We start from the raw sequence: 27,550 nt of genomic DNA, 5'->3' as shown, positions 1-27,550 counted from the left end.
GCACTATTACCTTTTGACAACTCACAGTTCAAAACTGATAGATTTGTTTCTTACCAAAAGATGTGTCCGCCCACTGCTTTTGTCATAGTTTCTAGTGTTAAAAGTTTTTTGACTGGGCACATGTAGCAATTCTTATTATATTGTGTTTTATTAACCGATGGTCATTTACCGGGGGGTGGTCATTTACTGGTGCTTTGACCCTATGTGTGTACAAATTTTGAAAAGAAAATTGTAGCTTACTGATATAAAAAATTAACGTTCACCACCGTTCCATTGTGAACTGATAATTTTGCCTCCTGCGACAAACATTTGTTTACCAGGGTTGATTTCTTTGTTGAAAATAATATTTCTCTTTCTTTCAGGAAAAGAGAGACGCTGCTAGGAAAGAGATGGAAAGACAGTGTCATTTAGAGTGGGAAAGCAAGAGGTAAGAAAATCAAATATTTTTTTTATTAACAGAAGCCCAGCTGACTTCAAAAATATAAATACCTTTAAAACTCTCTTCTGTTCCCTAGTTCGCCCGCACCTAGAGTATTCCTCTGTTACCTGGTCTCCATATTATGATGTTCACATCAAGAATATTGAATCAGTTCAACATCGATTTTTGAGAAAGATAGGCTGGAGGCTGGGCTTATCCAGAGACCTATATACGTTTAATGAGCTAGAAACTACCTTGAATATATCTTCTCTTCGAGACCGTCGAAATAAATCCGACCTTATAGTCCTATTTAAAATTCTCAACTCACTCTTCGATGCGCCTGAACTACTGAGCTCGATAAAATTAAATATCCCAACTAGAAACCTCAGACAAAACTTACTCTTTCATACCGATATATATATAGTTGGATAATTTATATAGCGCTATTTTTGTGAAAATCACCTCAAGGGCGCTGTACAATTAATAAATATCCCAGTACGTCTTGCAGCTACAGAGCGCATGGACGGTTGGGATTCTAGTTCCTCGTTTTCAATTAAGATCAATAAAAAATTATAACAGATAGGAGCTAGATTACAGGACGTCTTGCAGCTACAGAGCGCATAGACAGTTAGAAATTTAGCCCCCATTTACACATTTTAAAAATTGACAAATAAATTTAGTGTATTAATGATACTAAAAAAAAATAAAAATAATATGAATAATAAAAAGAAGTAAGATTACAACACGTCTTGCAGCTACTAAGCGCATAGACGATTGGAATTCTAGACCCCATTTATAAAATTTAGGTATTTTTAAGTTGGTATATGAAAGCTAGATAACCAATCATCGTGCAGCTACAAAGCGCATGGACGACTGGAATTCTAGCAAAGTTAGAATGATATCAATAAATTTATAAAAAATAGAGCATAGTAGTAAGTTTGTCAAGTGTTCATGCCAAGAACTAAGCAATAAAAAACTAAATAAATAAAGCACTGTATCAACTCCATGGTTAACAAAGGGAGATAGATGTCCGAAGAGAATCTTTTGTAGACAGTAGGTAGATATCGTCACCATGTGGTCCACTAGGCTGCTGGAGAATTTCTGGAAACGCACGTGTGTAGACTGGGGGATTATGCCTATTGTTCCAACGACTTGGTGTCCATTTTGGTCCGTATTATTTCATTTTATGAGACGCAACATTCCTACCATAGAACTAACTATGGTTTTCATTCCCCTTTGCCCAGAATTCTCAGGTCTGCCGACAAACATACCAGTCTTGATTTCTTTGATAACAAGTTGTCTTCTTTCAAACAATCACTGAATCAAATTCAATTATAAACACCTCTCTCCCGCTTCCACTCCCACAAAGTCTACTATGAACCATTTAGTTTTTCTAATTTTTTAATAATAATTTTCCATGTATAAATGTGTCCATAAAAATGCCCATTGGACGCATATATAAATAAATTATTTAAATAAATTTTCTTTTCAAAAATATTCCTAAATACGAGCCATATTCAAATTGATTGTATTGGATGTGCGCAGAAATTTTTCTTTCAAACCGACATACAACCAATACCATTTAAATTTACTTCTGCTACTCATTTTTATACTTTGAAAAAAAACAGACTCAACTCAACTACGTTAACGCCTAATACATACACAAGATTCTCAGCTGTAAAGAAGTCTGTTGTCTCCAGGACGCAGGAGCTGCAGGCCATGAGGAACCAGGAGCAGGAGAAGCTGCTGGCGCTGAAGGGGAAGAACCAGCAGCTCAGCATCGAGCTGTCCTCGGTGGTGGCGCGGGGGAAGGTCCTGACGCAGAGCATCGTGGACACTAGGACGAGCGTGGCGGACGTCAAGTCCACCATCGACGGCATGAGGTGAGGCTGAAGGCAGAGGAGGGATAAAATGACAAACCGGCAGTACAGTGTGGATCGGAGTCAGATTTAAGACTGTAAAGATTTTTTTTTATTGATTTGTACCGTGTCATCATAATCATTTCCTTTCTGCAACTAACGGTCCAAAGGGCACTGCATTGGTACACCAATCGCAGCGGATCTTCATAATTTTTGTTAAATGAAGGTAAGATGATCAGTCTTTCGCTTCAGGTGCCAGTCCAGGGCCTCAATTATGAACGCTATCTTCATCTGTACATATCGAGACGGTATACTTAACTTCTGTACTATCTGTATCTACCTCGGTATGTTCTACCTACTTGTCATATCCACATCGTATGATCGAAACAAGCCAATGAATGACGGCAAAAATCAATCCGCGTTCCTAACTTAACATTTAAAATAGTTCTCATTTATATTTTAAATAGGCTTCTGTGATAGAAAGTGCCCACTTCAAAGCAATTATAAACTCCGATAAATCCCAATTCAATCAAAAAATGCTCGCTCAAACATGATTTTTAAAAGACTTTTGACACTTGCCAAGGCGGTATGCTTAACGATCATCTGAATTTATCTACCGAGCGACTACAAAACCGGCTCCTTTAACTTTTCGATACGTACTTTCCAACTTTCCATGCCTAGATACTCTTATATGTTAATAGGGCAGGATCTAGGGAAATTATTTTTCGCATCTAGCCACTCATTTCGGAAACTGACAGTTATGTCAGAATTTAATTCGACTTCAAAATTTGCTTATTTCTCTCTTATATTTTGAATAGGCGTGTAACACTTTACATACTGTGTTTACATTCTGCCCATGTTTAAACATCCACATTTCCTCAACTCTTCCATCCGCTGACTTGGGCAGAATGGTGAATGTTTCACGGTATGTAAAGCGTTACTCAGCCAATGACAGGTCATAAGCCCTGTAAATGCCTAGACTACCATATCCATTGTCAAAATTTTTTTTCCTCTCTGTTTCAACAAATTTAGATCTAAATAATTCCCTCAGGAGGAAATCCAGTCGGGCTACAAACATTTGGACACCAAACACTCAAAAATTGTTGATACCAACAGTATGTTAAATCAACATATTACAACAGAGATGAAGAACATTTAAGAGAAGGTAATATAGAAGTCTAGGCATCTACAGGCCTTATGACCTGTCAATGGCTGGTTTAAGTGGCCACTTTACAAACTGTGTAACATTCACCATTTTGCTTATGTTTGAACATCCATATTTCTTCAGTTCTTTCATTTGTTGATTTAACTGTAGTTAAAGAGCTGAAATCTTTATTGTTGTGAAGAGATTCATCAGACTGAATTATTTCACACACTAGGCAACGCCTGAAAACAATTTTTCAATTTTTAAACTTCTTCTTGGACCATTTGGTTTCATTACAATATTTAAGTTTGTCCAAATGCTCGTAGACAAACGACTGGATTTCACCCCCTCGGGAGTCATTAAGATTAACAAATTACAACAGGGATAGAGAATACCTTAAATAAGGGAATATGGAAGTCTAGGCATTTACAGGGCTTATGACCTATCATTGGCTGGTTTAAGTGGCCACTTTACACACTGTGTAACACTCACCATTCTGCCCATATTTGAACATCTACATTCCTTCAGTTCTTTCATCTGTTGATGTTTGCGAAGTTAAAGAGCTGAAACCTTTATTATGCGGGTGAGATTCATCTAATTGAATTATTTCACCTACATACTAGGCAACGCCTGAAACTGTTATTTTTTCGTGAAAAATTTCAACGCTTATCAGCTCATGGTTTACCTCTTCGTTCTAATTCTCAAGGCACTCTCTTAATACCCATCCACAATTCCTCTTTCTTCAACTCATATAGTGTCCATGCGGCTCCACTGTGGAATCATCTCCCATCCACCATCAGAGATCTTACTACATTATCTCTGTTTAAATCACGTCTGAAGAAACATCTCCTTTCTCTTCCTAAATCTCTCCTCCTTTCCTTTTTCCTCTTTTTTCCTTTTTCCCATTGAGTAATAGTTCCGATTTAAGGTAATTTATAAACAAATACGTTTAGTTCTATTTTTATATTGAATATGTTCTGTAACTTGAATTATAAAAATAAAACTTTTATTTTATCGGTTGGTTGGAAGAAATTGCCATTTGGCAATAAGCCCGCCAATGTACAAATAACATTATGTACAAGAAGTTAAATAAATAAATGAAGTAAAAACAGCGATATGGCGTTACATCCTCTCCGCCTGCCTTTGTTTGTTCAAATGTATTTTTTTCTTATTTTTAGAACGACAAGAGACACGTCCATGCAAGAGATGACAAAGCTGAAGCATTCTCTGAAAGACTTGAATGCCAAACAAATTGCTTTGAATCAAGAGAAGGCTCACTGGGACGCCAAGGTAAGCTCCGTAATTTCTCTAGAGTTGCCATCACGCGTGCGTATAATTATGTCTTTGGATAGAGAAGATTCATAATTGCACCCCAGACATGACAAAGTCAGTTTTTAAAAATAAAATGGCGTTGCACAATAAATTTGATGCTTTTGCCAATGTCATGTTGAAATTTTTTATAAACAAATTGGTTCGTATTACACAACCAGGCCCAACTGTCGGGATCGCAATCAACATAAACATAGGTCTTACTTATTTATTGTGGATAACTTATATAGCGCCATTTTCGTAATAAAATACCTCAAGGGCGCTTTACATGGTGATTCTATTGTTAAGTTAATTTAATTGAAGCTTTTAAATTTGTAATTTAATTAAAATAATTTATTTTGTTGTCACGTGCTACGGATTTATTCAAATGATTTAGAGAACAAGTGGGTTTTAAGTTTTTTCCGAAACATCACTTCACTCTCACAGCCTCGCGCCTCTGCTGGGAGAGTGTTCCATGCAATAGGGCCTGCGACCGCAAATGCGCGCTCACCAAATTTAGTGCGCTGTTTGCGTAGAGGTATAATAACTTTTCCTCTCGCCGTAGACGTAGCTGATCTAAGCGTGAGACGCCTGTCAGCTAGTTCATCTGGAATGCATAGTTCCCTTAGATATTCCGGAGCCGAGTTGTGCAGTGACTTATACATAAGCCAACAGAGTTTGTATTCGACCCTCTGTGGAAAACGTAGCCAGTGTAGTTCCCGAAGTAGTGGAGTGATATGACTGAACTTAGAGATTCCGAAAATAAGTCTCGCTGCGGCATTCAATACAGATTGTAGGCGAGTCATTTTGTTCATTGGTAGACCTGCATAGATACCATTACAATAATCTACTCTAGACACTACAAACGCATTTATTAATTGACGGGCGGCATCAACCGGCAAATTTTTGCGTATGCATTTAATTTGTCTCAGCTGGTAGAAGCATGAACTTATCGTTCTACTAATTTGAGCGTCAAGAGATAGGTCAGAATTGAGTAAAACTCCCAGTAGTTTAACGGTGGGTAAAACGGCACTCCCTACATTGGGTAGAGCCGTATCCTGGATCAAATTCTGTCGTCTGGCTGAAGCCACCCACAGTTGTTCAGTTTTTGATGGGTTTAATGTTAGTCTGTTTTCGGCCATCCAGTTTCCTAGTTTCCCGTCATTCAACATAAACATGTCTAACAGTTCCGAAGACATTCTCTCCTTTCTCGTTTCAAAACTAAAAAGGAGAAACCCTCCACCAAATGATCAATCCTCCACCCATACTCGTGCTACTGTCACCGATCCAACAACAGAAGAATTCCTTCAAAAAAATTAACCAAAAATTATACAAGATTTATATTCAAAAAATTAACCTAAAAATTATACAGCATATTCAGTAGAAAGTTTAAATAATAGAACATTCTACAGTAAAACAACAAGAAAATCATAAGTACTGTTTCACACAGCTAGGCAAAATGAACAAAAAACTATACATATATATATAAGGAGCCTGGAATATCGTTTTGGTAACATTGAAAATGATTACGGCGCATCTTTGATCAATTTTAATATAGAATCACTACAAAAAAGGCGCCTTAGATATGATTTAATTTTTCTTTTCAAAATTCTCAATAACATAGTTGATTCGCCGTATCTTTTACAAAATATTGGTTTCCGTTGTCCTCTTCGCTATACTAGATTAAATTCCCTTTTTTATGTACCAACTTGTAAAAACAATTATACCTCGAATTCATTCATTAGACGCACCTGTAGAAATTATAACGGACTCAGTATTGATGTAGACATTTTTAACTGCACGTTGCATTTGTACAGAAAATTTCTTCATGGGGTCGATTATTTGGGATAGTTGCTGAATGTACATCTTGAGTGGTTTATGCTATGTATATGTGCCGCATGTAATGTATATGTTTGTGTATGTTTTATATGTGCGTTCATGTGTGCGTGGATGGCTCGGAGTGTACATTCGGTATTTTTATTTATTTTAATTTATTACCTCCATGGAAAACGCAAATGTCAACAATTATCCTTTTTTCACTTAAAATTCTTATTTATTTTTTGTTTTTTGTCACATTTAATGTTTATATCTTTTTAATTTATGAAAACTTAATTGGTCTTTTTATGTTAAAAAATTGTTGTTTTTAATACTGATTTTGTATGACTGTATGTTTTCTAAATAAAATAAAATAAAATAAATAAAATATTATGAAATGCATGAATAAATAAATATAATTACCATTCACCATCTATGAAAAAGTTCAAAAGGTTTGTTCTACGGGAACAATACCCTACACTAAATATATCAGATACGTGGGAATAACTATTGGCGAGTTCATGAAGTCTGTTTAATACGGCATTACAAGTATACACTGTCCGTGAATTGTTGCTACAAAACGGTGGCATTTTAAAGGGTGTTTTTATTAGAATATTTCATTTCAATAGTTTATGTCCCTCTATGTCCCTCGATCTTCTCTTTGAAGGCTTTTGATGTAAACCCCATAATTTACATCCGATATCTATGGATGTCATGCTTTATGGTCTCTCAAATGTTATGAGACCATCTTTAGTAATATTGTACTTGAGTTTTTTATCGTTTAAGGTTATTTGTTTGTAAAATAGTTTTTTCGTTCCCTAGGCAAAGAGTGGTGAAGATGACGCCAATAAGTTCAAGAATATGGAGGCTACTTTGAAGCAATTGAAGGACAAGGTCTGTTCACGTACATATTTAATTATTTATATCATTTTTGTGTGTCAATTAAATCCCCACTTCACTAAAGACATCGAGCCCCTGGAAAAAGTCCAAAGTTTAGTTACTCAGATGGATGCCTTACCACGGTATATTAAAAACGCTAGGACTTACGTCATGGGAAGAATGACGGAAGAGAGCGGACTCAATAGAAACTTATAAGATACTCAATAACTCAAAATAAACCTGTATAAATGAAATCAATATTTATATAATTATTATATTAATTTTAAAGTCATACCCTTTACAAATATGTTTAAATAATGGAAGGTTTTTCCCCAATATAACCAAAATATTTCTCTAATATATTTATTTATTTAACTTTTTGTACATAATGTTATTTGTACATTGGCGGGCTTATTGCCAAATGGCAATTTCTTCCAACCAACCAATAAAATAAAAGTTTTATTTTATAATTCAAGTTACAGAACATATTCAATAGAAAAAAAATTAAAAAGCTAAAGATGTATAAAAATATAAATAAACATAATAAATTACCTTAAATCAAAACTATTACTCAATGGGAAAAAGGAAAAAAGAGGAAAGAGGAAAGGAGGAGAGATTAAAGAAGAGAAAGGAGATGTTTCTTCAGACGTGATTTAAACAGAGATCATGTAGTAACATCTTGGTGGATGGGAGATGATTTCACAGTGGAGCCGCATGGACACTATATGAGTTAGAGAAGAAAGAGGAATTGTGGATGGGTATTAAGAGAGTGCCTTGAGAATTAGAACGAAGACGTAAACCGTGAACTGATAAGCGTTGAAATTTTTACGCAGGCATATAGAAGCGTTAGGACTATGAAGTACATTGAACAGAAGTGAGAGGGAGCGATAGTCTCTCCGCTGTCTAATTTTGAGCCATTTCAGTTGCCTACGATAATCAGAAATGTGGTCATATTTCCTAATACCAAAAATGTACCTTACGCATGTATTCTGAAGGCGTTCAAGTTTATCGAGTTGCTCACAGCTTAAATCAGTCATGGAAACATCAGCGTAATCTAGAATGGGTAGTAGTAATGCTTGTACAAGGGTGCATTTAGTACTAATGGGTAAGAATTTTTGCAACCTTCTAAGTGAGTGTAGACTGAAAAATATTTTGCGGCTTAATTCATTAGTATAAGCTCAGTATACCCCAATTGAATATGTAATATACTCAGTATACCCTAATTGAATTTTAATTACTCTACTTATCTTGGCTTGTATAGAAATCCACAAACATAAAATAGCAATTATTTTTAGTATATAAGGACCACAAACTAAAAAATACTTCCCTTTCAATGGTTTCGTCAATAAAGGATCTTGGCATTACTTTAGATAGTAAACTCTCCTATCGCGAACACATTGATAATATTGTAAAGAAATCTCTCAAACTTCTCGGTGTTATCAATAGAGTGACGGCGGACTTCAAAAATATTAATACCATCAAAACTCTTTATTGCTCACTAGTTCGACCCCATCTAGAATACGCTTCTCCTATTTGGTCTCCATTCTACAGGACTCATATTGACCATATCGAGTCTGTCCAACACCGTTTTCTAAGAAAAGTGGCATGGTTGCTCGGATTACAAAGGGGTCATTATTCCTATTTTGAAATAGAGCAATCTCTTAATCTGTCTTCATTGGAGCGACGTAGAACTGAGATAGACCTTATATGCATTTTCAAAATACTTAATGCTTTAAGTGATGTCCCATCTCTGTTGCGATCAATTTCTTTTCATGTTCCCAACCGCGTCACCAGAAGTCAAAATCTGCTATTTATAAAATCTTCTAAGAGCAACTTTGGTTTTTATGCCCCAATGTCCAGAATGTGGAGATTAGTCAATTCATCACACGACTTGGAATTCTTTGGGATAGATCTTCCGGCTTTTCGTAGATCTCTTCGCGACTAAACAGTGTGGAATGAAGTTGGATTGGCATGGTTTAGCTCAAAGTTTTAGGTCTTTCGTTTTTTTGAATATATTGTTTTTTTTTTTTTTTATTATTTTTTTTTATTTGAAAATTTATTTATAAACCCTTACGGATTATAACATTCATTTTACATAAAATAATAAATACATTTTTCATTTATACTCTGTTGTTCAAAATAATATTTTTTACATCTTTTGCAAAGTTTGTCTGAGTCTTTTGTTTAGTTTTGTCTGGAAGTTTATTGTATAATTTCAGTCCCTGGTTCATTAGTCTTGATTGTCCTTGTCTTGTTTTAGAAAGTTGTATATGGTATTTGTCTGATATTCTCGTATTATGTCCATGTTGGCTACAATTTTTTACTAGTTTTAGTTCTTCGTCTACAATTACATTTGTGGCTAATTTATGGATAAATTTTAATGATTCTAGTTGAAAGAGTTCAGTTATATTTAATTGCTTAGTTTGTTTAAAAAGTTCTCTAGTTGCAGTTAAATAGGGAAGGTCATATACTAACTTTAATATTTTATTTTGTTGTCTTTGTAGTCTGTTTATGTCATTTTGATATCCTGCTCCCCATAATAGTTGCGTATAGCATATTTTAGTTTTTACATAGGCTTCATACATTAGAATTTTTTCCGTTTTTGGAATAAAATTTTTGATTTTTAAAAAAAGACTCGATAATGTCGCCACTTTGCTAATTAAATTGTTGATATGAATTGTCCATGTTAATTGTCTGTCTATTGTTAGTCCTAAGTATTTATCATAGTTTTATGTTCTTTTTGTTCAGTTTCTTGCATTTATGTTTCTTCATGTAACTGTTGTAATTGGCTTAGGCCGTATATATATAATAAATAAATAAATAAATAAGGAAACTTAATAAATATTGAAGTTAATTGGATTGTTTGAAAATGTCTTAACAAGACGAAACGCGCCACAATATACCCTTCGTATAGTTAAAAAAAATAAAGTAGAATTATAGTCCAATAAACTTGTTCTATTTTTGATACATTACCAAATTAAATATGGAATTCTACCAATTGTCTGCATACACAATATATAAATTAAATATTTTAATTTTATTATGCTTGTAATTAAACTGTTCTATATGTAATTTTATTATTGTAATAATTATTTAATATAGAAAATGAGTAATTTCAAAACTAAACTATGCTCACCGTGGACATATTTGTATGATGATTTGCAGATCGAAGCGGCAAAGGCCATAATTGAAACGAAGAATGTCGACGTTGAAAATAACAAGTCCCAGCTTGAAGAACTCAATGGGAACATTTTCAAACTCTCCGAGAAATGTGAACAGGTAATCTTTTATTTGGCAATGTTTTGTGACTTTTTTTATATGCTTGCGTTATTATAGTTGCGTTATTATTTGTCTCGCTTATGAGATACGAGGTTTATCTACAGTAAAACCCCCGTTTTACGTTTTTCAAGGGAGCAACAAAAAAGTGTAAAACTGAGGAAAACTTTAAAGTGAGGAAATGAAAAATGGATGGAAAAAATGAAATTTCATCAAAATATAATTATTGACATATTACAACAGAGATGAAGAACATTTAAGAGAAGGTAATATAGAAGTCTAGGCATCTACAGGGCTTATACCTGTCAATGGCTGGTTTAAGTGGCCACTTTACACACTGTGTAACATTCACCATTCTGCCTATATTTGAACATCTATATTCCTTCAATCTGTTGATGTTTGTGAAGTTAAAGAGCTGAAACCTTTATTATTGATTATATAACTATATTTATTCAAACAATACTACAGAATATTATTTTTCATTAAATTAAAAAAAAATCGTGTAAAAATAATTTTATCTAGGTACCTAACCTTAAAAACACAAAAAAAAATGAATTTACATAATATGCATACAACGATTTTTTCCCCTCAATATTGGGAAATTTTATTTATATTGTATCACTTTTTTTTAGTATGGCAATACGAAATTTCAACTGTCATTTACATCGCGACAAAACTATTATACACTTTTATGATAACTGTTTAAACTATCTCCTTTTCACATTATGTGTGTATAACATCAAATAATATTTCTATTGCCAATTTTTCAAACATTCTGCATTGTAATTTATTGATGTAAAGACTTTATTCTTCCTAAACATGCGTCAACTGCATTTCACTTTTTAGTAAGATGTCAAAATTAGACACTTAAACAAAATGGTAATTACACTGCACTTACTGTGAATTTAGTTTGAGACAATAATTTACACATTTTTTTGTTTACCTCGATTTTATTCTTCAGTCACGCGGCGTCGCGCGGCTCGCCTTTTGACAGATCGAATGAGTTATGACAAAATTTCGACGTAAAATCGTAGTTACAAAAAACGTAAAAAATGTTAATTGGGGGAATATTTGAATGAGAATGTATGGAAAAAAATGGGACCTAAATATTTCAGTGTAAAAAATGAGAAAACTTCAAATCGAGGAACGTAAAAACGAGCTTTTACTGTATATAAAATATTTATTTAAAATGGTGTTTTCACTGCAGAATATTTCATAGTCTCTGGACTGGTACCCGAAGCGTAAGACTGATCATCTTACCTTCATGCAAAAAAAATATCAAGATTCGCCGAGATTGCTGTACCAATGCACGATTAGGTGCAGAAAGGGAATGATAATGATGATGACGATGTCTTGAGTAGGCGACTCACAAATGCTGATTTTGAAGTTACCAGTTGTAGTAATTACTCCTATATGATATGTTTTTTTCCTAATATTTTGTCTCATTTCAGGTGTACAAACTTTGGGAGGCTAAGAAAGCCGAGTACCAAGCTTTGAACTCCACTCAGAACAGTCGATCGGCTTGGGATGAAGCTCCAGGTACCATTATTTATTTTTTTTTATTTGGGAAATCAACAATTCCACATACATATTTATAGTGAACAAACAGATATAGTGTATAAACTCAGAACTAATAACAGATTTCCACAAAGTATACAAAGTTAGGTTACATATTAAATAAATACATATAAGTTTATACATATAAAAATGCTATTTTCATGTACTCGTAAATATTTTTCAATAATCAAAGAATTTTTTATATTTTTTTAAGAACAGAAAGTTATTGTAAATTGGGCGGGATTAGGACAAGGATGCTTGAAGAGAGGATAAGGAGGGGAAGGGAGATATACATATTTATTATTATAACGTCTACTAAATTACATAATGCATTTTTAGTGTCAATTTTAAATCTGACAGAGTGATGTTTGTATAATCTATAACTTGAAATTTTGTATTGTACACTGAAAAAGTCCTACGAAAAAAGCATTTTTAACATACAATGTTTTACTTATTGGTACATGAAACAGGTGGTACCGTCTACAAATCCTGGCTGGCACATGTATTGTTATTAAACTAAGTAGTTCTGTACAGTCAACTATTCCTGTCATATTTTTGTGAAGCAGTAGTTGGTCCGCACACACTCTGCGGTATTGTAGAGAAGTGATTCCACGGTAGGTGGAGGCAGCGAGAGTTGATACATAAGAAATACCGGTTTTGTATTTTAGGTATTTTATAAATTTGTTTTGAATATTTTCTATTCTTGTTATATATATGGCATACTGGGGATTCCATATCTGAGATGCGTATTCCAAATGGCTTCCGACAAACGTATAATATAATGAAGTTAGGTCCTTAGGGCCAAAGTGTTTACTCATTCGAATTTTGAAACCTAACTTGCTCAATGCTTTGGAGGTAATTTATTGATATGCGATTCAAAAAGTAGTTTTGAGTCTAAAACCATCCCAAGATCTTATCACAGTAATGTAACAGATTAACGCAGCTTGCAAAGGTTCCAATCAAACCAGAACCCCAAACTAATCAAAATTTGTTGCAACAGAGAGGGAAAACATTTTTGAGAAGGGAATATGGGAGTCTGGGCATTTACAGGGCTTATGATATGTCAATGGCTGGTTTAAATGGCTACTTTACACACTGTGTAACATTCACCATTCTGCCTATGTTTAAACATCCACATTTTCTCAACTCTTCCATCTGTTGACCTTTGTGAAGTAAAAGAGCTGAAACCTTCATCATGTGGGTGAGATTCAAGTGGCCACTTAAACCAGTCAATGACAGGTCATAAGCCCTGTAAATGCCTAGACTCCCATATTTCCTTCTCAAAAATGTTTTCCCTCTCTGTTGCAACAAATTTGAATATGAACAACTCCTTAGAAAGAAAATCCAGCCAGTCTGCAAGCATTTGGACATACTCAAAACATCCCTAAACTGATATTTTCGACTCCATAGCTACTCTCAGGTAAAAATCCTAAAGAAGAAAATCGAGTGGAGATAGTGGTTAGCAATTCCGCTAATCATGCTCGATGTCCTAGGTTCGATTCCTGGGGGGATCAACATGAAACATTTATTTATAAGATGATTTTAAACCGCAGTATTTAATTGTTCCTGTACTGGCACATGAAACGTGAGACTGATCACCTTACCTCCATGTAACTGATGATTGAAATACGCTGCATTTGGTTTACCAATGCAGTGCCCTTTGCACCACTGGGTGCATTAAGGGGAATGATGATGATGTAATAACAGCGATGGTCCAAGAATGGAACCTTGAGATACACCACAAGTGATATTTTTCAATTCACTGGAATTGCCCAAACTGAAAAAAACCCATCTTATTTTCATTTTCAGGTGACTCCTGGGCTACTCCCGCGGCTACAAGTGACTGGGGCTCCAGTGACCCTACTGAAGACTCTGCCTGGGCTACCAATCAGACGTCGACTAATAATTCTAGTAAGTCCATCTCATCGTTTTCGTTTTCTCGTAAAAGCGACCATTTCGCTAATGTACTCAATCGCTCAACATCTGTTGATTATTCCAATTAATTTTCCTCTCCTCGGCGGAGGTCGGATAACATCCCAGCAATTCTGACTTTGTTGGTGGCCGCCCTGAACCATTGCAGCTTTCGAAAGAAGAACTCTCAGAGTTGTCTATGGCCCTGTGAGAGAAAACAGCCATTGGCGTCGTCGCTACAATAGAGAGCTATACGATATCTACTGAGCGCCCGATGTAATCAACTCCATCAAGGTGGGACGCTCGCGGTGGGCTGGCCATATAATTAAAAAGGATGACGAAAACCCCATAAAATGCCTAACTCTCTCTGTGCCACAAGGACGACGAAGTCCAGGAAGGCCCAAAATGCGATGGATGGACTGCATCAGCGCAGATATGACAATGTTGGAAGTGAGGAACTGGAGAGGAAGGTCAGCAGACCGGTTAGAGCGGAGGAGACTCCTGGATTCAGCCAGGGCCCACCCGGGGCTGTCGAGCTTATGATGATGTTGAATATTTTGAAATGCCTTTTTAATAAAATAAATTATTTACTTATCTTTTTTGGCAATAGATGTAATGTCTGCTTCCGATTTATAGATATTTTTACGTGACCATTCAAATACTTTTTCCCATTATCTCTAAACTTGTAATTTGAAACTGGATGATCTGCGTATGTAAGTTTATAATATTTCATTTTAATTTGATTAAACGTTTTATAACAGCTCTGGACATTTGGAGTTTCGATACGGAGCCATCTTGGGTAGCGTCCGTTCCGCCCGCAAATGATAAACCCAAAATATCAAACGACGCTCAAACGGCGTGGACTGACCCGTTTTTGGCAGAATTTGACGCCGTCAAAGGTTCACTGTTTGACGCTTGGAGTATCAATTAACAAAGCGTGTTTTGTCTGCATTATTAACATGGCCATTGTTTGTATTTTGACTTCCATTAACCCTTTAGACCGTGACTAATTCTTGTGTATTATTGTGTCCGGGCTGATTAAGAATACAGTTCTGTGTGTGAAACTGAAAATGAATCCTGGACTCGGATTTCCGACTCGATGGCTTCTCTGGGGTAAAAATCCTACATGGATGTTAAAAGAAGGTAAGAATTTTTTTAGGTACAGGAGAAATTTTGAGTGCATTTTTTGACAGAGAAATATTCCCGTAGACGCAACTAAAGTTCTTGTAAATGCTTATGTCGTTTTGCGTCTAGATTACTGTAATGGAATATACGCAAATCTCCCAAAATATCAAACTAACAAACTTCAATCTGTTTTCAATGCAGCAGCGAGGCTTATTATGGGAGTAAAAAAATATTCTCACATCTCACAACATCTTCGAGATTTGCACTGGTTAAAAAGCCCAGAGAGAATAAAATACAAGCTTTGCTGGACAGCATTCAAATCCCTTCGTGGAATGGCTCCAAAATACCTATCGGACCTTTGTATTGGGGAAAATACATGTCAAAGAAAATCTACTCTTAGGTCAGCATTTGATTCGGGAAGAGGAAAACTTGTCGAAATCCGGCGCTCCCCAAACACTAGATTTGGAGATCGCGCTTTTGCCGCCGCCGGCCCCCCTGGAACCGATTGCCTTCAAACTTACGAATCATCGACAGTCCCAGTCAGCTGAGATCCCAACTAAAATCCCACTTCTTTGGACTATCATACCCTCAATTTTAAATCTGGAAATAAAATATATCACTTTAGTTAGAATGTAAGTTTAGGTATTCAATTGTAAAGCGCCCTTGAGGTGATTTTTTACAAAAATGGCGCTATATAAATCAGCCAAATATTATTATTATTAAACTTCGGTACTGACGAGCCTTCACGTTGTGCTAGCCTTGTATTGTGTGTATGTATATACCTTTTCTGGTAGTTACTATCAAATCGATATCTAGTAACAAATTTGAGCCATAGCATAGCATTTACGGACAGGCACCCTCGCTTTTAAAAAGTTCGGGTACCTTTTCCTTATCAATTCTAGCTGATCTGTTAATTAATTTAAGAGCCGAGTTTTGTAAAGATTGAATTTTTTTCATATTTGTTTTACAAGAAAGGCCGGAATTGGCTTTGGCGTATATGCCCTAATTTTTGCCACGCGTACTAAAACATTTTTCGTATCCTGTAAGGCTGTAGTTCCTCATTAGACTTTTTCAAAGGTTACGCTTAATTTTACGTTTAGAGTTTTAAATAACAATGTGTGTTTGCTATTGCATTAACCCGCCCATAGTATGTTTTTATTTTTCTACTATTTAAAAGGATGCGCGGTCTGGCTTTCCTTCTTTCTACATAAATTTACAAAGCATAAACAATGAGCAGAGAAGATAATTGGCCAAGTGTTCATGCTAAAAAGTAAACAATAAATAATGTTATCGTACACATGCAGATATTTAGAAACTTATTTTCCAGTTCCCGGAGCAATAGGAGACGAGATTAAGTACCGCGCTGTGTACGAGTTCGTCGCCCGCTCGGTGGATGAACTTTCTTTGCAACCGGGAGACATTGTAATGGTTCCCGCCGACCTGAAAACGGACCCGGGTTGGTACAGCGGACGCTGCAGAGGTAATTTCTTTATTTATTCTAAATTTCCTTTTGCTGGATTTAAGTATTTACTCGTAAAAAACGTAAAAAGCTGGTGTAACTTTTCATTGGTAAGTAGGTACCTAGGTACTTGTATGAAATTGAGTTTTAAAACTTTAATTTTTTTTTTTTTTTTAAATAAATGTTAGCGTTCTTATAATTTAAACAAATATTTCAATTACGGTGGCCATCTTCAACGAGTTGTAAATAACTCACTATTAGAAAATGGAAATCAAGTTGGGGTAGAGTGGGGTTTGAACCTCAGGCCTCTGGCCCGTGAATCCGCAACACTAGCCGCGGGACCACAACCCGATATTTCAGTTTTTAAATATATAATTCTTTTTGAAAATGTCAAACTCCGCTCTCCTTACCAACAGGGGTGCACTTTATGTGGGAATACGATTTTCAAAAATGTATTAAATATTATTTTAGTATTTTCAAAAATCCAGTAAAAAGAAATAAACGGGGAGAAATTATAATGAATTCAAGGAAAGAATCTAATTGGGAGCCATAAAAAATTCATGTTGTTTGTAAACATTCAAAAACAAACTTTTTATATTTAAAAATGTAACATCCTTCCAATTTTTAATATATGCATTCTCATTAAATCGATCCTGGTGAACGGTACATAAAAAAATTACGCTCCTAACGTTTTTTCTACTTAACAGATTAAAGATTTCAAGTGCTATAAAAATGCCCATGCCAAATCTCATCATTTTCCAGAAAACCGCATATAAATCGATCCAGTAGTTATTTAATCTATCGAGGACACACATACGAACATTGCTTTATATAGATAATATTCAAGTATTACATGTTGGTCTCAAGATCTTGGTATCTTCTTTGATGAGCATCTTATTTTTCCTCATAAGAATGAAATCACATACTAATAGTTATATCCTTTCTTCATGTAGCTATATTCATATTATTTTATAATTTTATATCCGGCTCGAAGGACCACAAATGTGGGAGCCAGAAATATCCTAAATTCAGCACACCTGACTAAAGTTTGGGAATGAACGATGGATGGGAATCAAATTAACTACCATGTGCCTATCTAATGTATCTATTTTATTTCAGGGCAAACTGGATTATTCCCCGAGTCTTATGTGGAGTTGGTTACATCGGGAGAACCCATAATGGAGTCTAGTGCTCTAACAGATAGTATGGAGGGGAAGAAAGTTCTAGAAGGTAAAAGACCTTTTTTGTTTATTTGTTCAGTGGTCATACAGAACACCTTAGCTTGAGAAAAATCGCTACAAATTCGTGCGATCTCATCAAGAATTGAATGCAGAACCTTCCTCGCGTGAGACAAGTGTCTTAACTATCTTACCACGGTCGCGTGCATTGAAATTTTTGGATCAATTTTCTTTGTTAAAGTGGAGCGATGAGTACACTTCTTTGTCAACTAGAACTGGAATCCTAGACGAGTGTTTTTAACTCGATGGCTAATATCAAGCGGTGCTTTTGTCCATCGTATTTATAACATTTCTTTACAGGGATCGTGGAGGTTCCAGAGACAACCAGCGAAGGACAAGTGGAGTCCTTGCAATCTACCATAGAAACGGCATCTCTTCAGTCAGGTAATATTTTTACTGCTTTTTAAAGCTAGATTTGGGGAGAATAGAGCTTCCAATGGTGGGTGTTAGGGTCGAGTTGATACATCTCTTGCAGGGGGCAGTCGTAGTGACTACTTACCTCAAAGTAATAATGCGTAACCTAGAGAGAAGCCCAAACGTAGGAAAACCATTCTATGGCTATTGGGTTTTAAGTTAGCCACAGTTCGCAGCAAATAGGCCATACTCAAGTCAAAAATTGCCAAATGGATATCGATTTGCATTGTATATTCATACTCATGTTATTCCAATTTATTTTTCTATAATTTGCCTATATTTATTTTATAAAACTGAAAATACTAGTGTGTATTTTTTATTTTATTTAATTATTCATTTTATTCACAATATATGTTTGTGAAGTTAAAGAGCTGAAACCTTTATTCATGCGGGTGAGATTCATCTAATTGAATTATTTCACCTACATACTAGGCAACGCCTGAAAATGTTATTTTTTCAATTTCTATACTTCTTCATGGACCAGGTAATTTATCAACAATATTTTGAGTTTGTCCAAATTCCTTGGACAAACTCACAAACATCAACGATGAAAGAATTGAAGGAATATAGATGTTCAAATATAGGCAGAATGGTGAATGTTACACAGTGTGTAAAGTGGCCACTTAAACCAGCCATCGACAGGTCATAAGCCCTGCAGATGCCTAGACTTCTATATTACCTTCTCTTGAATGTTCTTCATCTCTGTTGTAAAATGTTAATATAAACAGCTCCCCAGGGAGTTGAATCCAGTCCTTGTCTACAAAAATTTGGACAAACTCAAAATATTGTTGTTAAATGTTAATGACGTAAGGAACGCGGAGTAATTGTTTGCGGTCATTCCATTGGCTTGTTTCGATCATATGATGTGGATATGACAAAGCAGGTAGAACATGCCGAGGTAGATACAGACAGTACAGAAGTTAAGTATACCGATGAAGACAGCGTTCATAATTGAGGCCCTGGAAATAATGCGTAAGATTGAATGTAAATTTGATTTTTTCCACTAGGATTTGGAGAGATAGAAGTTTCGCAACCAATCCTAGAACAAAGCCCCTCTAGCAATACTCCAGGTACATTTTTCCAGGCAGAAATGTCATCTAAGCATGCGTATCTCGTAATATGATTTTCTTCCATATTTTCTTTAAGGGGTACACACTTTTACTACAGTTTACCAAACTAACCTAACCTTACATCGCATCCATAGAATTAAGAATAGTCCTGTTGGACGCTCGATACCTTCGACCTCGGGACTGTAAACAAGGCCTGCCCTCTCGCGATACGTGTGTTCGAATAAAACAGGGAACGTTTGATTTTAGGTAAACCAATTGACGTTATGGTTTTGAGTGTCAATCCTGGAATTAATGAAAAGATTAAGGACTTGTGATTTCCTCCCTTTGGCACTGGTCCAGAAAGACACCGTTATCGTTTGCACCGGTCACTTCTTCTTGTATGTTGGGGATTCGAAATCACTGTCACGCTCGCGGTGCGGTTTTCGTTGTGCTGTGTTTTATTGTTGTGTTGTCACGCGTTGCTTTCTTGACTCGCCGTCAGGGAGGAGTAGGTACATTGGGATTCAAAACAAGGACCACCGGAATCAAAGGAAGGGCTTGACACTTGAATAAAAGAAAATGAATCCGAAACAAGTCCATAGTCATATTTAATACATCGGACGGTGTCCAAATATCCCCCCGCTATGCCCCACTTTCGCCGCGCGCATTCGTGATGTCGCCGACTAAGTTGCACGATGGGAAATAAAATAATCATAATACAAATGTAAGGTTAAAAAAAAGCAATCTGTCAATTTTTCTAAAATTGTATCGTGCACGCGGAAATATTGATTGACACAACAGAGTAGATAAGTAAAGGGTCATTTAATAAGAGTAATTGAATTAATGAATTTTAAACTTAAAATATAAAACAAATTTTATTCGACATAAAACGGATACTTTTATAATGTTAAATAATATTTGATGTTTTGAAGATAATGTCGGTGAAATGTCCTCAACAGAGTTGTTTAATCCGAGGTCCAATTTTCATTAGTTCTCTCATTAGATGAGCAAAGCAGGGTAAAAAAATTTACTACCCTGGCAACACTAACGAAATGTTCATTTTGTTTCTTTGACAATCTGATGGATGGAAAAATAATTCAATTTTGAAGTAATGCATTTGCTACTTAAACATTTGTTTGCTAATTACACATGAAATGTGATACCATCCTGTTTCTTTAAGATCCTAGCAGTAATTGAATTAATGAACTTTAAACTTAAAATAAAAAACAAATTTTATTTTACATAAAACGGATATTTTTATATCATGTTAAATAATATTTGTTGTTTTGAAGATAATGTCGGTCAAATGTCCACAACAGAGTTGTTTAATCCGAGGTCCAATTTTCATTAGTTCTCTCATTAGATGAGCAAAGTAGGGTAAAAAATTTTACTACCCTGGCAGCACTAACGAAATGTTCATTTTGTTTCTTTGACAATCTGATGGATGGAAAAATAATTCAATTTTGAAGTAATGCATTTGCTACTTAAACATTTGTTTGCTAATTACACATGAAATGTGATACCATCCTGTTTCTTTAAGATCCTAGCAGTAATTGAATTAATGAACTTTAAACTTGAAATAAAAAACAAATTTTATTTGACATAAAACGGATATTTTTAGATCATGTTAAATAATATTTGATGTTTTGAAGATAATGTCGGTGTATTTTGAATGCTTAATTCGAGAGGTCGAATTTTCGTTACTTCTCATTAGATGAGTAAAGTAGGGTAAACAATTTTACTACCCTGGCAACATTTACAAAATGTCCATTTTGTTTTCTTATACAATCTGTAGTAACAAGTACTGCATTTTCTACATACACATTCATTTGCTAATTACACATGAAATGTGATACCATCCTGTTTCTTTAAGATCCTAGCAGTATTTCTACATTTTAAAAGGACACAACACGTCATAGTCAAATTCAAATCAGGAGTTGCGTATTGAGCGACGTTTACAAAGAAACTAATGGGTCAAAACGTAAACCTACTCATTTACGAGTAGTTTAGTCGCCTTCTGTTTGATGTGCGTATGCGGTTTCTGACTATTCTTAATTCTATGATCACATCACTATATTATGACAAAATGCTAACCTAACTTAGCCAATGTCCCTTGACCATGACGAAAATCTAATGTACCCTCAGCTTACGTTATTAGATTATATATGTACGGCAAATCTGCCTTTTACAAAAAATTACAATATTAACATATAAGTAAGTATTACTGAAGTCATAATTTTACTTAGAAATAAAGAAAAAACAGATGCCACCGTTTTGTAGCAACAATTCACGGACAGTGTATACTTGTAATGCAGTATTAAATAGACTTCATGAACTCGGCAATGGTTATTCCCACGTATCTGATATATTTAGTGTGGGGTATTGTTCCTATAGAACAAACCTTTTGAACTTTTTCAAAGATGGTGAATGGTAATTATATTTATTTATTCATGCATTTCATAATATATATGTATACAGTTTTTTCTTGACTTTGCCTAGCTGTGTGAAACAGTACTTATGATTTTCTTGTTGTTTTACTGTAGAATGTTTTATCATTTAAACTTTCTACTGAATCTGCTGTATAATTTTTAGGTTATTTTTTTTAATATAAATCTTGTATAATTTTTGGTATAATTTTTTTATTTTTTATTAATCTTGTTTTTTTGAAAAAAAAGGAAAAAAATATTAAGCCAAATATGTTAATATTATAAATGTTTGTAAAAGGCAGATTTGCCGTTTATGTTAATAAAATAAATAAATAAATAAATAAAATGTCTTTTCAAAAACAAAAAAATATGATTTGGCTTCGGTCATTTTCATGTTCAATTTACGAGGGCGGATTGAAAATGACGCTACCTAAGTAAGATAAAAACATTTTTTTTTCAAAAACCATTTATTTCTCAACATAGTCTCCTTTTACTTCGACACACTTAGTAAGACGATATTCCAACTTTTTTATACCATCTGAATAATACGATTTCGGGACCTCTCAAAATACGCCTTAGTTTCGGTAATCACTTCTTCGTTTGAGCTGAATCTTTTTCCGGCGAGCCATTTTTTTAAGTTTGGAAACGGGAAAAAGTCACTAGGAGCTAAATCTGGACTATAAGGTGGATGATCAACCAATTTCAAGTGTATTTCACGTAATTTTAGCATCGTATCTAATGCTGTGTGAACCGGTGCGTTGTCTCGAAGAAAAAGCACTTTTTTCTTCTTTAAATGTGGTCATTTTTCCTAGATTGCATCATTCAATTGGTCCAATAATGCACGATAATACTTTCCTGTGATTGTGGATCCTTTTTCAAGATAATCAATGAGCAATATTCCGAGTGCATCCCAAAATACAGTGGCCATAACCTTGCCAGCCGATTTCACTGCCTTTGCCTTCTTCGGAGCACTTCCACCAGCTTCCACCCATTGTTTCGATTGATTTTCGGTTTCAGGTGTATAGCGGTGCACCCACGTTTTATTGACAGTTGTTAATCGACGCCAAAAATCAACAGGATTACGCTTTATCATGTCCAAACACTGCTGTGAAGCGGTCTCTCGAACTCGTTTTTGTTCGACACTGAGCAAACGCGGCACCCATCTTGCCGATAGCTTTTTCATTTGCAAATGTTCATGCAAAATGTTGAACACACGTTTATATGAGATGTTTACCATTTCAACAATCTCACGCAACTTCACTCGGCGATCATTCATAACTATATTGAGGATTTTCTTGATATTTTCTTCAGTAACCACCTTTTTTGGCCTTCCTGTTGATGGTATTGTTTCAGTGCTTGTTCGGCCGCGTTTAAATTCAGCAATCCAATATTTTACCACGTAATCTGACAAAGCAGACTCACCGTAATGTTTATCGAGCTTTTCTCTTGTCTCTTTCGCCGTTTTCCCTTTCAAATAATAGTGTTTAATCACTGCACGAAATTTGCTTTTTTCCATTTTTCAAGAAACACAAAAGTTGTTTACTTCAAACGACTACAACAAATAAACTAATCGATGAATTTGGGTGACATTTTAACAGCTGCCGTTTGACAGATCGCAATTTGGAAAAAATAAATCTTTTTTGTGTTTGTGCTGCCATCTAGCGCTAGGTAGCTTCATTATCAATCCGCCCTCGTATTATCTTCAAATTATTACAGCAAATTTTAGTTCAAAACTTGTCTTTATTGAGATCCCAGATACCTAAGTTTAGACTAAATTTTAAATGGCGTAATCTGCCGGTCTAAAAGTAATTATATTTTAGTTAGAAATACCTTTAAAAATTACTATTTTTATCTAATTTATGTTTTTTTATTATTGCGCAATTTAAAAAAAAAACATTCGTTTTACAATGGCAAAATCGTACAGCCTTAACATAAGTTTGGCTGTATTCGAGTTTTATCTTCGAAACACTTCAATAATAATGATATTTTCCAGGTGGCATCGGTTACTATACGGCCGCGTACCCTTACAACTCCTCGGAACCGGGAGACCTGGTGTTCCAGGGAGGAGACGTGATCCACGTCATAGAGAAGAACGGAGATTGGTGGACGGGAAAGATAGGAGATCGGTAAATCTTTTTTAACTCCTGTTTCCGGTATGATGTGGCTCCATGTCTGAGTGTATGAACAATACATTTCTGTGAAATACAGCCGAAACCTTGGATTAGTGTCTTCGACTCGATGGCCGCTCTTGGGTAAAAGTCACAGCGCAAAACATTCATGCCTGAGAAAAACAGCTTTTTTATTTTTGTGATCTCACCGAGAACCAAAACCAGAGCCTTAGCTATTACACCACGGGAGTCAGCATCCACAGATGTCGCTAGTTGTCTTCATACATTTATATTCAATAGTGGGCCAACTCGCCTGCAAATATAATATTCAAACCCAGCATATATAGGGAATCGAAAAATGCCTGTTTGCAAATAAACGTAGAATCTCAGACAGTGTGTAAAGTGATCACTTAACAAAGCCATGACAGATCGTAAGCTCTGTAAATGCCTAAACTTCCATATTCTCCACAGCTTTATTTCTGTTAAAAAATATAAAATAATATGTTTTCATTTTTTATTAATATCCCTACAGAGATGAGGTAGAATTTTTTCAAATTCAGGATTATGGATATTCGAGCGTTTACAGGGCTTATGACCTGTCATTGGCTGGGTTAAGTGGCCACTTTACGTATTACAACATTCCCCATTCCGCTTATTAGCGAATATCGACACAGGTAACATTTTTTTGATTTTTGTATATATGTTATTAAATGAGAAACCATTCACAAGCGTGTTGGAGCGCCATCAATGTATTGATATTGAAGTTAAGTATTTTTTAATTAGCTAATTTTTTAATATGTTTTCATTTTAATGTAATGTCCATGTATTTGTAATTTTCTCAAACTGAACAGTTTGGGTAGGTAGGGAGAAATTGCCTTAAGTCAATATACCCGCCCTTATATGTATATATATTGTATATGTATATAAAGTGTCAAATAAATAAATAAACAATTGCTTACGCAGTTTTACAATATTGTGAAGCAGAAAAGTTGCAGAAAGGCCATTAATCTTCAAATTTTTTTAAACAATATTTTGAGTTTGTCGAAAATTAAAAAAGAACTGGATTCAACTCCCTGGGGAGCTGTTTATATTGACATATTACAACAGAGATGAAGAACATTTAAGAGAAGGTAATATAGAAATCTAGGTATTACAGGGCTTGTGACCTGTCATTGGCTAGTTTGAGTGGCCACTTTACACACCGTGTATTCACCACTCTGCCCGTGTTTGCACATCTATATTCCTTCAATTCTTCCATCTGTTGATATTTGTGAAGTCAAAGAGCTGAAACGTTTATTAATACGGATGAGATTCTGACCGAATTATTTCACCTACATACTAGGCAACGCCTGAAAATACTTTTCAATTTTTATACTTTTTCTTGGACCGGGTGGTTTCATCAACAATATTTCGAGTTTGTCCAAATTTTTGTAGACAACAACTGGATTCACGCCTGAACATGCACTAAAAAAATTAGGTTTGTAAAATTTAGTGGTATGTTAGGGAATCGGTAGGAGGTTGGGAAGGGGAGAGGCTAAAAGGTTGAAACTTACCTGTAAAAATTAAAGTGTATTTTAGTAAATAATAAATTACAACAGAGATGAAGAACATTTTTTGGAAGGGAATATTAAAGTCTAGGCATTCGCTTCACACATTGTGTAACATTTTTCATTCTGCCTACGTTTGCACATCTGTATTTCTTCAATGCTTCCTCCGTCTATCGGGGTTGAATCATGTTCTTGTCTATCTATCTAATTTTAAAAAAATATTTTATTCATTCCAGTGTTGGCATCTTCCCGTCAAACTACGTGCAACCATCGCCCGTTGCTGAGGTGGCTTCCGGAAGCAGCATCTCCCAAATGGACCCGGCACCGGAGCCGCCCGCTGCGCAGACCACCAACGATGTGAGTTGCCCTCGGTCTTTGCACACATTTTTTTTTAGTATAAAAGGAATATTTGCGTTTTTTTTATTTATTTATTTTGTTGATATAATTATATATTTTTAACCATAGAAATAAGAATAGTCCAGAAGGGGCTTAGAATTATATTTGAATACATCGGACTGTGTCAAAAAACCCCCCACTTTGCCCCATTTTCGCCGCGCGCATACTCGAAATCGCCGGTTAATGTTGCCTGATCGCAAAAAATATTATCATGATTTACAGGGTGTTCATTAAGCCTTGTTACATCCGAAACCACGATGATCAGAATGAGCAAGAAGACATATTGGCACATTAAAATATTTTTTTAGAACGAATAAAATTTTAAAAAATTAAATATCAAAAAAAGCAAAAAGTTGCTTACTTCTGCAGGGGAGGTAAACAGTTTTACAACCCTGGCAACACTAACAAAATGTCCATTTTGTTTTCTTAGACAATCTGACAGATGAAAAATTAATTCAATTTTAAAGTAATGCATTTGCTACTTACACATGAAATGTGATCCTATCCTGTTTCTTTAAGATCCCAGCAGTATTTCTACACTTTAGAAGGACACAACACGGCATAGTTATATTCAAATCAGGAGTTGCGTACTGAGCGACGTCTACAAAGAAACTAATGGGTCAAAACGTAAATCACATTGTCCTAAATTATTTTTTTTGCGCAGGAGCAGAAGCCCTCCACGCCGATATCCTCGGAAGTGGCGTCCATCACCGACATGGCGGCCATGACAGCCGCCGTGTCCAGCGGCCTGCGGAACTCCGTGTCGGGCCGGGACTCCATCTCCGGACGTGACTCCGTTACCTCGATGACCGGAGGGAGGGGGCGGCGGCCGGAGATCGCGCAAGCCCTTGCTCCCTACACAGCCACCAGGTAAAACTATCATATGAGTAACAGAGAGGGAATATGGAAGTATAGTGTAGTATAATACAAAACCAGTATTTCTTATGTATCAACTCTCACTGCCTCCACCTACCATGGAATCACTTGTCTACAATACAGCAGAGTGTGTGCGGACCTCAGAGTAATAATGCGTAATCTAGAGAGAAGCTCTAACACTATGTTTCATAGAACGCAAGAGCAAGGTCTGTTGGCTAGCAACCAATTGGTGGCCATTTTGTTTTATTTGACAACATAAACATAACGGTTCGATTGGACGCTTTTGTAGCTGTGCTTGGCTTTGTTTGTAAATAACTTGGATATTTACGTTATAATAAATAAAAATCCACTATGGCGAATTGCAGTATGTTTGGTTGCAGCATTAAGGTTCTCCTATGCCCAGAATTCTTAGGTCTGCCAACAAACATACCAGTCTTGATTTCTTTGATAACAAGTTGTCTTCTTTCAAACAATCACTGAATCAAATTCAATTATAAACACCTCTCTCCCGCTTCCACTCCCACCGAGTCTACTATTTACCATTGTGTCTTTCTACTGTCCTTTATAATAATTTTCTATGCATAAATATGTCCTTAAAAATGCCCATTGTGCGTATATATAAATAAGCATTAAACATAACAGAAAAATCCAATTCAATCATCTACTTGATAAAAAAAGCCTTCTCATATATAACACCGAATGTGCTACTAAAAATATACAAATCCTATATCAGACCTACTCTCCA

General features: G+C 35.4%; 1 protein-coding gene across 9 annotated transcripts in view; it reads left to right on the top strand.

Annotated features, from left to right (window-relative positions):
* Dap160 (dynamin associated protein 160) overlaps positions 1-27,550 on the top strand; it is a 65,722-nt gene that overhangs the window by 23,117 nt on the left and 15,055 nt on the right. For 4 of the 9 annotated variants that reach the window (XM_088230813.1, XM_088230816.1, XM_088230815.1 and 1 more), the window contains 15 exons: positions 363-427; positions 2,119-2,301; positions 4,600-4,711; positions 7,367-7,438; positions 10,589-10,702; positions 12,151-12,238; positions 14,066-14,167; positions 14,929-15,066; positions 16,620-16,772; positions 17,871-17,981; positions 18,290-18,373; positions 19,411-19,473; positions 23,872-24,004; positions 25,770-25,890; positions 26,594-26,799. In XM_088230813.1, coding sequence (XP_088086939.1) covers positions 363-427; positions 2,119-2,301; positions 4,600-4,711; positions 7,367-7,438; positions 10,589-10,702; positions 12,151-12,238; positions 14,066-14,167; positions 14,929-15,066; positions 16,620-16,772; positions 17,871-17,981; positions 18,290-18,373; positions 19,411-19,473; positions 23,872-24,004; positions 25,770-25,890; positions 26,594-26,799 — 1,745 coding nt within the window. The remainder of the gene's footprint in view (positions 1-362; positions 428-2,118; positions 2,302-4,599; positions 4,712-7,366; positions 7,439-10,588; positions 10,703-12,150; positions 12,239-14,065; positions 14,168-14,928; positions 15,067-16,619; positions 16,773-17,870; positions 17,982-18,289; positions 18,374-19,410; positions 19,474-23,871; positions 24,005-25,769; positions 25,891-26,593; positions 26,800-27,550) is intronic. The other 5 variants (XM_088230819.1, XM_088230818.1, XM_088230817.1 and 2 more) reach the window with 3 other exon arrangements.

The sequence above is a fragment of the Micrasema longulum genome, unplaced genomic scaffold (genome assembly GCF_059751315.1).
Source record: "Micrasema longulum isolate JH-2025_06_02 unplaced genomic scaffold, ASM5975131v1 h1tg000820l, whole genome shotgun sequence".
Classification (NCBI taxonomy): Eukaryota; Metazoa; Arthropoda; class Insecta; order Trichoptera; family Brachycentridae; genus Micrasema; species Micrasema longulum.
This window is presented reverse-complemented; position numbering and strand designations above follow the sequence as displayed.